Raw genomic sequence first — 18418 nt, 5'->3', positions numbered from 1 at the left:
ATTGGATTTCTGGACTTGGATATCTCATAGACTTCTTAAACTTAGAATGTTCAAATCTGAATTATTTTCCCCCAAACCTTCTCCTCTTCCTAATTTACTTCTCACTGTTGAATGTATCATTTTTAGTGATCAAAGTTTATATTAAAAAAAACTCATATTCTAGGTATCATTCTTGACTCTTCCATCTCTTCAATCCCATATTCATTGTGCTACCATGGTTTCTTGATTTTTCCTTCATAAAATTTCTCTTTTTACCCCTTCTTTCCTTAATACTGCCACCACTATGGAATGAGCTCCCATTAGCTTAAGACTTAATTATTACAATAGCTTACTTTTTACTGTCTATGCCACAAATATCTCCCTGCTCCATTCCATCTTTTACTCAGTTGCCAAAGTTGTCTTTCTAAAGTTTAGGTTCATACTGTCATCCTCCACCCTCACTAGTTAACCTCTAGTAGCTTCCTGTCGTTCTCTATTTAGCATTTAAATACTCTCACAGCTTCACCCCTTCTATCTTTCTGGTCTTCTTACATCTTGACCCCCACCCACCACAACCCCAATCTCTATCTGGTAACATGGTGTCCTTGATGTTCTTTGAATAGGATGTTCTGTCTCTGGACTAAGCATTTTAACTGGCTGTCTCCAATCCTGAGCAGGTTTTTCCTCCTTATATCTATTTTCTGGGTTGATTATCTTCCACTTTCCTAGTATATAGCTAGTTGGCATTTTAAAGCCCCCATTAGAACTCCTCTGAGCATCAACTATTTGTCTTTTGTCATTCTTTGTATTTCATGTGCTTAGCACAATTTCTAGTACTTATTGGGTACTTAATAAAGGCTTATTGGTTAACTGATCTTGACAATATTTCTGAAAAAGATAACATCCAGCTTTTGCTTGAATTTGTAAGTTAAAAAAACGTACTACCTGAGTTAGCCCATTTAATTTTGGAATAACTTTAGTTGTTAGGATATTTTACATACATATATATGTGTGTGTGTGTGTGTGTGTGTGTCACTCACAAAAAAAGTCAAATTCAGAGTTTATTGGTCATTTTTATATTACTGATTTTCAGTCTATTTAACATTTGTCTAAAATTAATGTACTTCAATTTAATTTGAGGAGGTAATGTTGTATAATCTTTGATAAACTATATCACTAAGTTATGAAAAAAACTTAAAATATAACCAGAAATTTCATGGAATTAAAAAAAAGTTTCAGGAATAAAAAATAGTTTTCTTTCTTCTGACTTGAAGGTGTGTTGCTTTTGTTATTCTATGGATTGAAATTGCATCTGAAATATTTTTATCAGTTTTTCAAATTTTTGGAAGACTAGACAATTTTATTTCTAGGGAATATAAAAACATATCATAAATTAAAATGTTTTTTGCTTTTACAAATCTCTTATAAAATGTAGTCAGAAACTTATTAGTTAACCTTTCTAACCATGAATGAAAATCATTTGGAAATTGCTGGTGTCAAAGGCCCAAGATGTGACAGAATGCAAAAAGAAAACAACTGAAGGACATATAAAGTATAGCTGCTCATTATGTGTTTGTAAATGTCTTCTTTTCTACATGGGAACTTTAACTATACACATTTTCCCCAAAGGACGTCTGCTTTCCCTTCTGTTATATATTATTTTAAGCAGATTACACTGCCTCCTCAAAAAATTATAGCTATTACCCTAGAGGGGAGTGATTTAATGAAAAAGACATAGGTAAAATATAAAAATGATGGGGGTTTTTAGATTATGAAGAGGAGGAAGGAATGCACATTTCCCAAATGAAAAACAGTTACTGCCATCTGTGTCATGAAAGGCTCCTGGGATTAATGTCTAAATTTTGAGATTTGGAAAGATGAGTAAAAATTTCAATCAAACACATAATTAATTGACAAGTTGCCAAATGGACCCAAAAACCAATTATTATGCTCAAATGGAGCTCAAACAAGACAGGATGAAGGATTGAAGCTTGGAAGGAAAAAAAAAATCTCTCAAACCCCCTGACACTGGTCAGCTAGAGAAGAATTAGAATTGAAAGAATCAAAATATTCTTAGAGTTTATCCTGGAATTAATTTAATCTTGGGCTCTCACTGAAGATCATCCCAATCAAAACCCTTCAGCTTAGATCCTCAGTCTTGACTCAGCAAATAGGGAGAACAAAGCAATCAGTCAATCAATTAGCAACTTTTTATTATGCAATTAATATATGTAAGATACTATACTTATGAGATAAAACATATATAAAATAGAGCAATCCATACTCATAAATCTGTTATGTCAGAAGAGAAAGCAAGCATAATCATAAAAGTACATACAGAATGAATATAAAGAGAATAAATATAAGTTCAACACTTTGGAAAGAAAGGTACTAGCAGTTGAGGGAAATAGGATTGATTTCATACAGTAACAGAGCTGTATTTTTAAGAAAGAAAAGGTTGTATGAACTGGAGTCAAGGACAGCAAATTTCCATCATGAGATGTGATTAGTATAAAGATGGGAGATAGAGTGAGTGTTCTAAATAATGAACAGAGAAGACAAAGTTGACTGGATTGCAGAATGCGAGAAGAGAAATTGTATAATATAGATACAAAGATAGTCTGAGTCAAGGTTGTGAAGAATTCTAAAAACTAAACAGAGGAGTTTATATTTTATCCAAGAGATATTAAGGAGTTCATTGATGAGCAGATTGGTATAGTTAGATTCTACCTTAAGGAAAATCACTTGAACAGCAGGGGAGAAAATGAACTGAAGTGGGGAGAAATCGAGGACAATGAGACCAATGAGGACATCATTGAAGTACTCTTATTAAGTAAAAAGCAATTAAGTGTCTGAACTTCAATGATGGCAACAACTGGTAAGTAGAGAGAAACAACTAGATTTGAGACACATGGAGGAAGATATAGAGCAAGATTTGGCAACTCATTGCATATATGAGGTGAATAAATATATGGAATTAAGATAATATCTAGGTTACAAACCCAGGAGACTTAAAGAATAATGGTATCTTCTATTGGAATAGTAAATACTGAAAGAGTTAGGTTTGGAGTGGGGATAGGAAATGGAAATAATGAGATCTATTTTGGGAACTTTGAGTTTGACACAGTTCCAGAAAATCCAGTTTAAAATATGCAATAAGGAATTATTCCATAATAAGGAATTAGTGAAGCCATAATGCAGCTCAAAGGAGAAACTAGATGGTTATATAGATGTATCACCAGTGTAGAATAACAATTAAGCCTAATAAAGTTGATAAGATCATCAAGAGATGAAGAAAGGACCCAAAATCGAATCTGGGAGAATACCCATTATTAAGGAATGTAATCTGTATGAGTAATTATGATTTTGAGGGGTAATACAGCTAGAAGATAGACCAGGAGATAGTAATTTCTTGCAAACTCAGAGAATACAGAAGTGAATGGTCAGTATTTTGCCATACAGCAATGAGATTAAGGAGAGTACTGATGCAATACTGAGCACTAAGATTTAACAATTAAGAAGTCATTGGTAACATTGCAATTTCTATCGAACAATTTCTATTGAGTGATAAGGTCAGAACCCATATTCAAAGGATTGAAAGATGAATAAAAGAGGAAGAAACTACAATACCAATTATATACTGCTTTTTCTAGAAGCAATACCTTACTTTCCAGGGTAGCTAGTTCACTCAGTGGATAGTCAGGGAGTTTCATCTTCCTGAGTTAAAATATTGCCTCAGACACTTACTAGCTATGCAACCCTGAGCAAGTCATTTTCCTAATCTATAAACCTGGATAAGGAAATATCAAATCACTCTATTTATGCGTGCCAAGAAAACCTCAAGTGGAGTCATGAAGTCAGATACAACTGAACAAAAACCTTCCTTTTCATTTATGCTTATTATGTCACTGCTCATGTCACAAATGATAATAATATTAGTTATCAGATAGTAATGTCTGCAGACTTTAGTGATTTTTTATTTTTATTATGAAAATGGGTTTTGATTGGAGAATGGAATAGGAGAGTAATGTTTTGAAATTTGAGTCAGCATGGATGGGCAATGAGTTGGGAATGGAATTGATCATTGTTACTCCCAAGCTTTTCCCTAAAACAAGTACCCATTATTTTAACATTAATGGAATAAAAACAAGCCATGGAATAATTTTCTCCAAATAATTAAATTTGTGAGTCATCTGAAAATAAATGGGTGTGTGTTGGGTATGAATCAGTTTAGTAGAAGCATATCAGAAATATTTGTGACTAGAAATGGAGGTGACTAGAGAAATGATGATAGCATGTAGAAAGAATGAAGAATAAATAATAGAAATATTAAGTACTTCATGCATCCATTCATTGTCAAGAGATCTAGCATAAACTCCTTTCCCCTAACATATTGTGTGGTCACTTTATGAAGAATTTGTAAAATTCTAGGAATAAAAATAAATAAATAAAATATAAAAAAATTTAAAATAAAAATATGTTTAAATTAAACAAGAAACATGCAGGATAGGAAGGTATGAGTTGATTGTAGGCTGTGAATTCAAAGGAAACACCCTTATTAATCACAGTCTGTTAAAGTGCAGAAGTACCAAGGGATCAAATATATTGTCCACTTAAGAATAAATGGTGACTAAGAAAAATAGAGCAAGTCATTAATTAGTTCTGAGAAACCAATGTTATATGAAATGAAATTAGAAGAGGCAGCTAGTTTCTTATCAGAAATATCTATAAATAAATAATTAACTATAAGCATTGCAGGAGACTTTCATAACTTTTCCACAAATTATAGTTATGATAGATAAATGTGTTACTGAGAGGTGATGCAGTTTGGAAGAATATTTATGTAGTGTTTGCTACAGATCCATTAAGAGGCTTCATAGTTTTGAATACAATCTTGGAAACAAAAACAAACAATCTAGAAGAAGAAAAAGTTTTATTTCCAAAGAAAATTCATTGCTTTACAAGGTTTTCAATTTTTGTTTTTCATAAGTACTTTATAGGAAGTGTCTTTGTCATTCCAGAGTTATTTATTATGGTGAATGTAAATCTATCAAGTGGCAGTGGCCACTAAGCATGCCTTTTACATAAAAAAGATTATTTACTTTTTTGTGTACTTGGGCCATATTAAAGAAAAGAGTATTGGTGAAAGTATCTAGGTTAGTCGATAAATCATCTTATTCTAATATTTATTCTGACACTTGTTGCAGTAAAAGGACAAGAGATGTAAGACTACAGAATAACATTTTATGACCCAATTGACCAATAAAATTTTCAAATGCCTTTGACTCTACTCTTCTTTAAATATTTAAATATTTATTTTAAAAAATATTTATTCTACTAATGTAGTAAATATGAATAACTGTTGTTGATCTTTTACATTTTAGTTATGTTGTCTCTACTAAGAAATAATAGTACAATGCACAATGCTGGACTTGATGCTAGGAGACAATATGGTTTGAATCTCACCTCTGGATGAGACACTTCTAGTTGTATGACTGTATCCAAATCTCTTATTGGGATCAATGAGCCAATATAATTTTAAAAACTTTGTAAATTTTAAAGATGAATGACCAAAACTGAGTGTCATCTTCATTAAAGTGATTTCATTTAAAACACTTTAAAACTGGAAACAAAGATTATATGGTCTTGAAAAAACTAGTTAAATTCTTAGTTGCATTAAATTGTCCTAAATATTGGCAACAAGCAAATTGAATAAGAATTTTAAGGTCTGGTTGACTCTAACCACCCTCCATCTATGAAAGTAAAGGCACAGGAGTTGCCAAAATAAGCTTAATGATTTTCCAGTGGTTCACCTGGCAGCATTATCTTCCCATCGCTCCCAGTTGAAAGTATGAATGGTGACTGGTGAATTGTTATTTTCAGTTGATCTTTTCTTCTTTGTAAGGATGCAAATAAGACAGTTTGGGGAGAAAATAATAAGTCAGTGGGCATTTAAATGAAATACCTAATATGCTGCAGGCAATATATTAAGGGCTTGGAACGGGCAAAAACTATCCCTTCTCTCAAGGAGCTCACAATCTCATGGAGGAGATAATATACAAGAACATACAAAAAAGCTATGTGGGAGATAAATAAGAGAAATCATAGGGAGGGTACTAGAATCAAGGAAAGTAACTGAAGGCTTCTTTTAGAATTGAAGGAAACCCAGGAAGCAAGGAAGCAGAGTTGAGGACAGAGAGTATTACAGACAAAGGGTACAACTAATGAAAATGCCTGCAGTCAGAACATGGAATGTCTTATTTGAGGACTATAAGAGCTGCTAGATTGCAGAATATATGCAGAAATGACTGTGATGGGAAAAAAAAGAAAACATGACTAAACCTTAAAAATAAATAAGCAAAAATGACCAATAATTTAGAACCCATGAAGTAGAAGGTGCTAAAAGAAACAAAAATGGTCTATAAATCAAATATATTTAGAGTTTTTAAACAATGAGATATATTCTCAGTTCTTTTATGAATAAACAGACTTAATAGCTTTTAATTTTTCTGTATAAATATAATAATTATTTCAGCTCTTTGGATCTTTAGAAAAAGCAGAATTCCACATTACAAATTGGCCATTGTGGTTTTTTTCACAGCTTAATTGGGCAGTTAATTTTGTTTTAATTTGTGAAAATCTTTTTCATGTTCACACTTTTATATGTTTTTTACAAGATTCTCTTATTATATAACTATTTTTCTGCCTTTATTGGCCTTTTAACAAGCATCATATTTGATTTACTATTTCTAACTTTGCATTGAATTCTTGGAAAAATTGCTTAATCCATTTGTTTCTACCCTCATGTCCTCAGGAGTCATTGGTAATAGTGGCATTGTCTGACAACAAAAACAAAGGTTCCTAGATATAGAATTGAATGGAACTTTAAAAGTCATTTTCCAAACTCCTCATTTTATAGCTAAATAAAGTAGCTAAGACCAAGAAAGATGAGATTTGCCACTGCTCACACAAAACTGAGTTAATAAATGAAGCATATAAAGTGAATCCATACTCTTTGCATTGATATTATCATAATCTGATCACAGTGTCTAATAGTGGTACCTGGTCTTACTCAGTCAGAGAGAGACTATAGGAAAGATGAATATGGTTAAAGAATAGCTGTGTAACTTCAATAGAGCCATCTAATTATTACAAAGTGCCTTAAAATATTTTGCCACATGTTCAGTTTAGATAGTGGGTACTGAGTCTATGGGACTGATGTAACACAAAAAGCAGACTAGAATGATCAATTCCAGAAAAATATTCTTTGAACATATACAAATACCTAGACTGGCATTCTATGTGAAGTATAGAACTTCAAGTTAGGAAGAGTTGACTTAGGATTCTTCCTCTAATACTATCTGTGACCAAGAAGGGAAAATTTCCTCAACTTTTCTGAGCCATATTTTCCTAGTCCAGTGGTAGAAAACTTTTTTTCCTGCCATTTGGATATTTATAATATCATTCATAGGCCATACAAAATTATCAGCTTATAGAACTCAGTCAATGGGAGGTTGTTGTACCTAGCTTTTAGCTCATTGTTGCTTGCAGTTGCCTTAATGAATATTTTTAAGGTCCATAGTCGGATATTCCCCACCTCAGTACTAATCTGTAAAAATTAAAACACAACAATTCTAGAAAGTAATGCTACTCTTACTCCGATTAGAAGGATAAGAAAACTGAAGCAGGCAAAAGTTTGCACAAGCTCACATGGCTAGCAAATGTCTGAAGTAGGATTTGAACGCAGGTTTACTTGACTTCAAGCTCAAGGCTTTATCCATTGCACTATTTATATAATATGTTCATGTGTATGCATGTGTCTGGGCATGAGTATAAATATAAAGAGCTCTACAAATACTAAGATTTTGTATGAACCTGAGGACAATGGTGATTCACACAGAAGTGTTAGTTTGAAACTATCTGGTTGGCTGACAAGAAACTTTTTATACATTGTAGGGTGGAAGCTTATTTGATCCATATTACTGAGTTCTTTCATTTGGGTTTGACTCTTCATGACCCCATTTGTGGTTTTCTTGGCAAAGATAATGGAGTGCTTTGACATTTCCTTCTCCAACTCATTTTACAAGATGAGGCAACCAGGGTTAAGTGACTTGCCCAGGAATAAACAGCTGGTATCTGAGGAAGGATTTGATTGGAGGTCTTCCAGACTACAGGATGGCATTCTATCCACTGTGCCATCTAGCTGCCTCATCTGATCCATTGGTTAAACTCAATTTTATTTTTTTTGTACACATTATTCTTGAAAATAATGATGTCTTAAATAACCTAGCTATAGATAAATAATAAGCAAAGAAACATGAAAAAACTACACCTCTTATCCCTTCAAAGATCTGTAGGATAACAGACAAGAAAATGTAGCATAATTGGAGGGTAGAAATAGTTTTAATATTTTTAGGAAAGACTTCCCATAGGAACTGGAACCTGAGCCCTGAAAGAAGTAGTAGATTCTAAAAGGCAGAAGTTAGGAGGATGTTCAATTTACATATAGGAATTGTAAACGCAAGATAGAAAACCAAAAGCAGGCCATTTTGTTTGGAATGTAGAAAGATTGAAAGAGGGGAGTGTAAAATAAACCTGGAAAAATATGGTGTAACTATATTATGAAGGGCTTTGGATGGCATGTTGTGAGGTTTATGTTTATTTCTAGATGCAATAGGGGACTCCTAAAGATTCTTGAACAGGGAAGTGATATGGTGAGACATTTGTTGAGGAAGATGGTATTATATTGAGAAGGAATAGACTTCAAGCAAGGAAAAATAACTAGAAGACTATTGTAGTAGTTCAGGTGACAGGTAATGGAGGCTTCAACTAGGCTGATGACCATGTAAATTTAAGAAGGTGGATATGAAATTTTTTTGAAGAGGGGAAAATCAACAAAATTTTGCAGCTAATTTAAGTAATACTATAATACAATCTGGTTGATATGACTAAATTACAAACTATATATTGAATAAAGTCAGATAGTTAGTGACACTGATTAAGCACCTAATATATGAGCCAGGAGGACAGGTAGGTTACACAGTGGATAAACCTTATTTATAAGGTCAGGAAGAGTCAGATATGATTGAAATCACTGCACAATAATAAACATGTTAGGCACTGTGCTAAATACTGAGGGTACAAAGAAAGGCAAAAGATAGTCTTTGCCCTCAAGGAACTAACAACTTAATGATTAAAGAAATAATGACATCCTGAAAAGAGGAATGGATTTTGTTAAATCAAGACAATCAGTTTTGGAGGACATATATTGTATCTTTGATTTAAATTCTATTTTGAAGATGGTAAAATGATTGTGCCAGTGTCCTGAAGGGAGAATACTGATAGGTTCTAATAGATAATCTTACAATTATATTTAGAAAACAGAAAATGAATTAACAGGTAAGTCGCACACCCCAGCAGCAACAGCAAGGGAAGAAGAGGCATCTGTTTAAGTATCATCAATAATTTAAGCACATATCTATCTATCTTGCTCTATAGTGGTTTTTTGTTGTTGTTTAACCTTTTAGGGAAAACAAAACTTTGTTGAATGGAAATGGACAGTGGGGTGAGAGTGGTAGGGGGGACAGAACCTGAGTGTGTTCCTTGTTGTGAAGTCTTTTGTGAACATTTAAGTACTTTTATGGCTCAAGACTGCCTTGTTCTTTCAATTCAATTAAGTAATCATTTATTACATATCTACTTTTTGACAAGCATCATGCTACTTGGGAGATAATAACAAAAAAAATCCTTATTCTTAAGGAGTTCACATGGGGTAAAGTATATGTACACAGATAAATAGAAAGAAAGAGAGAGCAACAAATGAGGAAGGGAAGGTACAGATTATCAGAATGGAAAGGCCTCTAGTAGCACATGGTACTTGAATTGAGTCTTCAGATTACAAGAGATAGGATGTGGAGAAAGGCTATTTGAGTCACAGAAGTTAGTGCTAATTGTGAGATCCAACATGGAATGGTTACTACCTGTATGTCAACCTTCTTAGACCCCAGTTCACAACCTGTAAAAGGAGGGGGTTGGAAACTGGCCTCTGGCCTCTGAGGTTACTTTCAGTTCTAGTTCTGTGATTCTGTGGATGAAATGAAGCTCAAAATCAAATCAGACCCATGAATTAGACTTCTCTAATTACTGTTTCAGTAATAGCAGTAGCTATAATACAGCTCAAAGCAGAGTTCAACTTTATAAGTAATAAACACAACTATCACTTACTGTAAAAAGTTTAGAGTTTTTTTAATTATATAATTCATTATATCATTTTTCTTTTGGAATAGACAATCTCTTTTAAAGCATCACACATTACAAAGATAAAGCCAGTTACTTGTAATCCTATTAACTGCACAGAAAAAAACACTTTGCTTGGTAGTGAATTGTATCCTTAGTTTCAGACAGTTATTGACCACTTATTGGTCACCAGGGGCAGGTAAGGTGAAAATATGATTAATGCAGTACAACCCCAGTATCACTGCTGGGGGTGGGTGGGAAATAAGCTATATATTGTACTGGTAGGATAAGCAAGGGAAAGCTTGGGAAAAGTTTTCTATCTCTGTGTCTAAGAAGAGGTTTTTTTTTTTTAATTACTACAAATTTAATATGAAAGGATGCAATTCCTTTTGGCATTTGGTTTAAAATAGTTCAAAACGATAATGAATCTCAGTAGGAAGTTCTAGGAGTACTATATTTAAAGTCGTTATTATAATTATTAGTGAATTTAACTTAAGTAGACTTAGGTATTTCTCTTACATAGCACCAGGAACTACCTCCCTTCCTAATACACTACCCTGCTACTTGAGGATTTCCCTCCTTTCTTCCTTGACTCTTCACCAATGGAGACATCACTGCTACCAGGAAATCTTCCTCTTCACTTTAACCACCCCCATATAGTTATTTTTTTTTTTAGCTTTTTGTTTTCGAAATATATGCATAGTGTTCAACATTCTCCCTTGCAAAACCTTGTATTCCAGATTTTTTCTCTTCCTTCCTCCCACTTCCTCCCTTAGACAGCAAGTAATCCAATATATGTTAAACATATGTAATTCTTCTATACATCTACAATTATCATGCTGCACAAAAAATCATACCAAAAGGAAAAAATGAGAAAGAAAACAAAAAAGCAAACAAACAAACAACAAAAATAATGAAAATACTATGTTGTGATCCACATTCACTCCTCACAGTTTGCTTTATGGATGTAGATAATTCTCTCCATCACAAGTTTATTGTAATTGGCCTGAATCACCTCATTGTTGAAAAGAGCCACATCCATGAGAATTGATCATGTTGCATGATTGTTGTTGCTGTGTACATTGTTATGTTGATTCTATTCACTTCACATGGCATCAGTTCATGTAAGTCTCTCCAGGCTTTTCTGAAATCATCCTGCTGATCATTTCTTATAGAATAATAATATTCCATAACATTCATATACTATAACTCATTCAGCCATTCCCAATTGAAGGTTATTCAGTTTTTAGTTCCTTGTCACTACAAAAAGGGCTGCTACAAATATTTTTGTACATGTGGGTCCTTTTTTATGATCTCTTTGAGAAATAGACTTAGTAGAAACACTGCTGTACCAAAGGATATGCACAGTTTAATAGTCCTTTGAGAATAGTTCCATATTGCTCTCCAGAATGGTCAGTTCACAACTCTACCAACAATGTATTAGTGTCCCAGTTTCCCATATCCCTCCACCATTTATCATTATTTTCCCTGTCATATTAGCCAATCTAAGAATGTGTAGTGGTACCTCAGAGTTGTCTTAATTTGCATTTCTCTGATCAATAGTAATTTAGAGCATTTTTTCATATGAGTAGAAATAGTTTTAATTTCTTCATCTGAAAAATGCTCATATCCTTAGACCATTTATCAATGGAGAATGGCTTTGTATTCTTATAAATTTGAGTCAATTTTCTGTATATTTTAGAAATGACGCCTACTTCGAATCTTTTACAATTAATGATTTTAGGGTATTTTTACCCCTGTCCAGCCATGGTTTACTGTGTTGGGAAAGAGTGAAAGACAAATCCTCCACCTCCTAATATGTTTTCCGATTCCTCATCTCCTGAGTCCTAAATTGTTCTTCACCATCCAAATGGAAAGAAAAGTGTATTTTGCTGCTTGCCAAAGAGGTAAAGAGAGAACAAGGAATATTCAAAGAAATGGACTACAAACTAAAGACTATTAAGAGCTAGAGATTTGCCCAGTCTTCTCATTTTACTGATGAAGAAACTGAGAGCCAGAAAGGTGTAATTATTTCTTCATAATCATAGGGCATGTTAGGGGCAGAATTAGAGTTTGTGGTATAGGAGAAAGTGGAAATAAAAGTTAGGAGATCTTGGTTTGAATCATTGTGGTACAATAGAAAGAGCGGAAGCTTTAGAATCAAAGAATCTATTTATTTGCCAGCTCTGCCAGTTATACACTCTTATGTTGGGTTAGTCACAAATCTTCATGGACTTCACTTTCCTCATCTGTTAAGTGTCTATCATAAATCTATTAACTTGCAAATCTAAGATCTTATATTTCCTCACAAAGTGACTTTAGGTTGTGTAAATGCACATTTATATTATGCAAATCTTAGGTGTTGTTATCAAGTACCTCTTCTGTGCTAGACAACTGGGCAGGATTATTATTATTATTACAAATTGATCCTTTGAAAGTTGTCCATATAAACCATGTTATATTTAGAAGCTAAATTCCTAAGTCAAAGAACAACAAAAAAATTATTCAATTCAAAACATCTTTTAGTAAAGTGTGATTTAAGAACAAGCTAAATTAATTGGCAGTAATATGACTTTATTACCATTTCTTTTACTGTTTCAAAGTTTCAAAGGGAATTAGAAGCAGGGAAAAGATATATAAATCCTCAAGAGAGTATATAAAATGATACTATTCCAAGGCACTGAAAAATTATTTCAGTGAAGTGTTCCATATAATGTCAAATTTGAACACTCACCTTGACATCTAAAGTCATATTTTAAGAAAGAGAAATCAAGAATAAAATTACAAGCTTAGTCACTACCTGCTACTAGAATTGGTACCATTGTGTGAAATATCAGAAATGGTGTCAAGGACTGAATAGTTCATGCAGGTACAATTTCTTGTCCTGGAAAGTGCCTCTTCTGCATTATGACTGAAATAATTTGAAGAAATTTTACATTGCAAGGTTATGCTTCAACTCCATCCTTTTGAAATGGTAGTCATTCTCATTTATGCTTTTTTTGACCTGTTAGTGAGAATTAAATTCATTTTAGAAAAGATTATGATTAAATATAAATCTTTCTTTGTGTTTATATTTTTCCACTTATCTATTCTTTCTGTCTGTCTCTGTTTCTGTCTCTGTGTTGCTGACTCTCTTCCTTTGTCTCTGAGTCTCTGACTCTGTCTGTCTGTCACTCTTTTAACATCTAAGATCCCATATAGTTCAACATATAATTGAATAGGAATCCTTCTTTACAACATTCTAGCATATTTGGCATCTGCTTTTCATAATTTAAATACATCCAGCGATAGACAATTCACTATTTACAATGCACTACAGTGCCTAACCTTTGAAAGCTATAATTATTAGAAAGTTTTTACTTCCATCAAGTTGAAAGCCCACCCTTTACAACTTCTGTCTTCTAATCCATACTTCATATCACTGACAGAATCATCCATTTCATTTTAATATGCAGATCTGATCATCTTATTCCTATTCAAAATTCTTTAAAAACTCCTTCCTCATAAAGATCAAATTTATTTTCCTGGCTTTCAAGGCCTCCATCATTAGACACCACCATAATTTTTTTCAGTCTTCTCATATTAGTACTCTTTATGCATTCTAAATACTACTCAGATTAAATAGTTCTCCAAACACCCAATAAGAGCCTTGCTGTCACACCCCTGTGCCTTAGTTCAGATGTGTTCCTTGTTCCTGAAATACATTCCCTATCCATCTTTTCCTGTGGAACTATTTGCTCTTTATTCATATAGTATACCCTCCCTGATGTCATAGTCCTCCTTGAGAATAAGGGAAAACCAATAATAATTAGATCCTCCAAGAATCCTTCCTTTATCAACCCCTTTTGGCAAAGACTTTCCCTTATCCCTCACAAAATACTTTTATAATTTTTAATTCATTTAACATGTAACTGTGATTTATAGCTATCTATATTGTGTCCTTAGACTATGATCTCCTTGAGCCCAAGGACCAAACTCAAGTTTTGCATTTGTTTTATTTTGTTTTATTTTTTGCCTTTCCTTTACAAGGCTCAGCCCAGTACCTAGCACCTGATGAACACTTAATAAATGCCTATTTCCTTTACATGACTATCATCTTTCTACTAAAGTTGTGAGCTTTTTAAGAATGGGGATTGCGTTTTATCTAAACTTTTCATCTCTTCCCCTCCCCCAGAATCTAGCACAGTGTTTTATACACAGTAGATACTTAATGAATGCAACAATTTAAAATGGTATTGTTCAGCAAGCCTTTTATTCAAGTATTCTTTAAGTATATGCTATTTTTATCTAGACATCATGATAAAATGATTAGGGAAGTATAGTGATTCTTATCTCTTCATCGTCACAATAATTTGGGCAATCCTTGTGTTGAACACTATTTTCTCTCTTGATTTCATAATGTGTTTTGCTAAGATGGAAAAGATAAGCTGACAAACTAGTCACTAGATTCATGAGATTTAAGTGGGTTTTTACCCACTTTAAAAAGCTCTTGATATTTTAAAAGTTGTCATGTCTACGGACACTGAAGTGTTACATTACTCTTGATGTAGAAATTATCACTGATTGGTATTCTTAAGAACTGAGGTTAGATGATTGTTTTACCTCTCTGCTCATGGAATTAAATAGATATAATTAAGGATATTAAATTTTTCATGCACAAAGTGTAGGATCTACTTTCAAATGAATAAAACTATGTTTATGATAATGTAAGAAATGGTAAAGTGATTTCCTTTTTTCAATTAACTTGACTATTAAAAGTTTCTCTATGTTGGTCAACATTTGGAAAAAATACTTATTTTTCTTAACTTTTAAAACCTAAGGATATACCTTAAGTCCTAAGATTTTAATCAACTATACAGTTTTGAGTTTAGTTCTCAGAATCAAAGAATACTACATGAGTCAGAATTTTGTGCATGTGATAATTCCAGGCTAACTCTCTGTAAATAATACATGTCATTTGTGCTTCACCCTCACTGATGGTTCCAAATTACTTTCAATTCAGGGCCCAGCCTTCTCTCCCAGAGTGCACTTCAGCTCAATTCCAAACCTGAAGGGTCTTTCCAGTACTCAGCCAGCTACCATAGCAACCAGACCCTTGCCCTGGGTGAAACAACACCTTCTCAACTCCCAGCTCGAAGCAGTCAAGCCAGGGCTGCTATCCAGAGCTTCAGCCAGGTATGTGTCAAAGGAATATTGCATACTCAGATCTCTGTCTCTCTTCTCTATCTTGTCTCTGTCTCTGTCTTTGTGTTTCTCTGTGTGCCCCTCTCCCTTTTTCTCTCTCTTCTTCTTCTTCTTCTTCTTCTTCTTCTTCTTCTTCTTCTTCTTCTTCTTCTTCTTCTTCTTCTTCTTCTTCTTCTTTTCTCTCTCTCTCTTTCTCTCTCTCTCTCTCTCTCTCTCTCTCTCTCTGTCTCCTTCCTTCACACACACACACACACACTTAAAATTAAACTATAATTTTGTGGGGGTGGGGAATTTTGTTAAATGTTTATAAATTTATATCCTTATTTATATCTAATTTTTTTTCTTATTGGGGAAAAGAAAGGCGTCAGCATTTATATTGTACCTACTATGTGCCTCACACTATTTTAAGTGTTTTGCAAATGTTATCACATTTGATATTAAATAACTTAAATTAGTAAGATGCTTCTGAATATTGTAAATTACAAAGGTCTATAATAAAATATTATTAAAAATAAAACTGAATTAAGGTAACAAAATCTAAATTATGATTATCTATGTTAACCTATCAGTTTAGAATATACATGTATTATATATTAGTTTTATTTATTCATGTTTATATGTTATATACTCACATGTAAACACAAACATATAAAGAGCACACAATATATAAATGTATAAAACCACCTTATTGATAATATGAATATTTAATTTCTTATATTTCTGGATTTTCCACTTCAATTTCTTATATAGAGTAATATTTTCCATAAAATTTTCAATGATGAATTGTTTAACTGTTGTAGTTTAACTCTATTTTCTTCTTAATCCTAGTGTTTTTATTTCATGATTTTATATAATAGGGTGCTTTTTAGGAATGCATATGTCACTTTATAGCAGAACTATATTTATATAGATATAAATAGATAAACGCACATTTAATATATATTTGCAAACATATGAATGTAAATATATATGTGTGTTGTCATTGTTGTTGCTGTTGTTATTGTTGTTGTTGAGTTGTTTCAATAATGTCTGATTCTTTGGGACCCTATTTGGGATTTTCTTGGCAAAGATACTGGAGTGGTTTGTCATCTTCTTCTCCAGCTCATTTTACAGATGAAGAAACTAAGGCAAACAGAATTAAGTGACTTGTCCAGGGTCATACAATTATTAAATGTCTAAGACCAGATTTGGCTTGGGGAGGATTAGTCTTCCTTACTTCAGGCCAGGCACTTCATCCACTGTTCCATCTAGCTGCTGTGTGTGTGTGTGTATGTGTGTGTGTGTGTGTGTGTGTGTGTGTGTGTGTGTACATATACGTTCATTGTGAAGCCCTACATTGAATCCACCCAGGAATCCATCCAGGAAAAAGAATCCGAAAGAAAAAGAAACATTCTTTTCCAAAGTCCAGCTTTATACATACATACATATATACATATATATGTAAACCATATATATATATAAGAATGAATATATTTTGTTACATTTATAGGAGAAGCTGTTACAAATAGAAATTTGTAAATGAAATAATTGAAGAATCTGAAAACTTTTTGCTAATAGTAAAATTAAACTTTGTTCAAGCTGAATTTTTACCATCAGGCATTATTTTATGAGAGTGCAAAGTGTGCTCTGGTTAAAATACATTTTGGAGCATTAAGCAAATGGTCAGCAATGAAACATCTTGGAGGCTCAGATAAAATGGTTACTATTAAAACTAGTTGGTGCTATGATGCATTAGCTACAAATGTGGATTTTTTTTAAAAATTGCATTAGTTATGAAAAAATGTTACTAATGTAGTTTTAATTCAGATTTCTATATTCCACTTTCCTTGCTAATACATCACTTTAAAAAACCTATGAAAACTTAGTTGTTTTTTATGAAAACTTACTAGGACTTTTGAACAGAGTCCAGTATGTGAAAGAATACTGAATATGCAAAAGAAGATCAGCAACTAAAGAAAATCTCTGCTACTTACTAAGTAACTAAGTAGGCTGGGTAACTATGAGCAAGCAAGTCACAAGCCTTTTGCTTCATGTTTGCTTCATATAAGAAAGCAATTGAAATAGAAATTCTTTGTAGTATCTCTCAACTCTAAATGCTATATTTTTTTTCATTTAATATCACCCTGTCTTCTATATGATTTATTTTTCTTCAAAAACTTGTAGTGTTTTTATTACAATACATTTTCCCATCTTTTTCCCCCTTCGTATTGATTGAAAGTGTAATCATAAAATTTTATGTACTCAGTACATAAAGGGCTTTTTTGCCCCTTGAGTTTCAAATTATTCTTCTTCTAAATTCAGTTGCAAATATAACTTAATTTACATTGTGTATTTTATCAATCTGAGTATTTTCACTTGTGGTATCCCATGTCTGAAATTCTCTCCTCTTTATATTGTGCTTCTGGTCTCCCTGGTTTACTTCAGGTTTAACTTAAAGGCCCAACTTCATCAAAGAAGCCTTTCCCAATGTCCTTTAATACTCATGATTTCATTCTATTGATTATATCTATGTGTATCTATACATACATATATGTATAGACACATCTGGAGACAGAAGGAAAACATGAAACATTAAATTAGAATTAATTAATTAAAATAAATATTAAATACATACATATGTGCATGTGTCTATATAATTGTGTGTATGTATATGTATATGTGTACAAGTGTGTGTATTTATATTCATTATCCTGTGACTAACCTAATAATAAGTCTCTCTTCATTAAGAAAAGGAAGTATTTAAAAAATAATATTTTCCTAATCTGTCTTCAAAAATTTTTCCAACTTGGTAGAAACAGTCACCTATGCCCCTTCCCTGGCATAATCTTCAATAACCCAGAGAAACATTAATTTCAAGCTGTGTTTGTTTATTTCTTTTTAAGTGAAGGAGGAGAAAAGTTGAGAGGGGTAAGAAAAAATGAAATTCTATAAATTTAATCAAACTCCATAAAGATAATTAGATAGATTCTGATGCAACCATGAGACTTTGATGGAGAATCATAGGGATTTTTCAAAAATA

General features: G+C 32.7%; 1 protein-coding gene across 7 annotated transcripts in view; it reads left to right on the top strand.

The window, feature by feature from the left end:
- Nucleotides 1-18418, top strand: part of CTNND2 (catenin delta 2) — a 1100293-nt gene that overhangs the window by 617863 nt on the left and 464012 nt on the right. For all 7 annotated transcript variants that reach the window (XM_031952313.1, XM_031952441.1, XM_031952561.1 and 4 more), the window contains one exon: nt 15218-15390. In XM_031952313.1, the coding sequence (XP_031808173.1) occupies nt 15218-15390 (173 nt within the window). The remainder of the gene's footprint in view (nt 1-15217; nt 15391-18418) is intronic.

This window comes from Sarcophilus harrisii, chromosome 1 (genome assembly GCF_902635505.1).
Source record: "Sarcophilus harrisii chromosome 1, mSarHar1.11, whole genome shotgun sequence".
In the NCBI taxonomy this organism is placed as follows: Eukaryota; Metazoa; Chordata; class Mammalia; order Dasyuromorphia; family Dasyuridae; genus Sarcophilus; species Sarcophilus harrisii.
The sequence above is the reverse complement of the archived record's forward strand: the minus strand, read 5'-3'. Positions and strand labels throughout refer to the sequence as shown.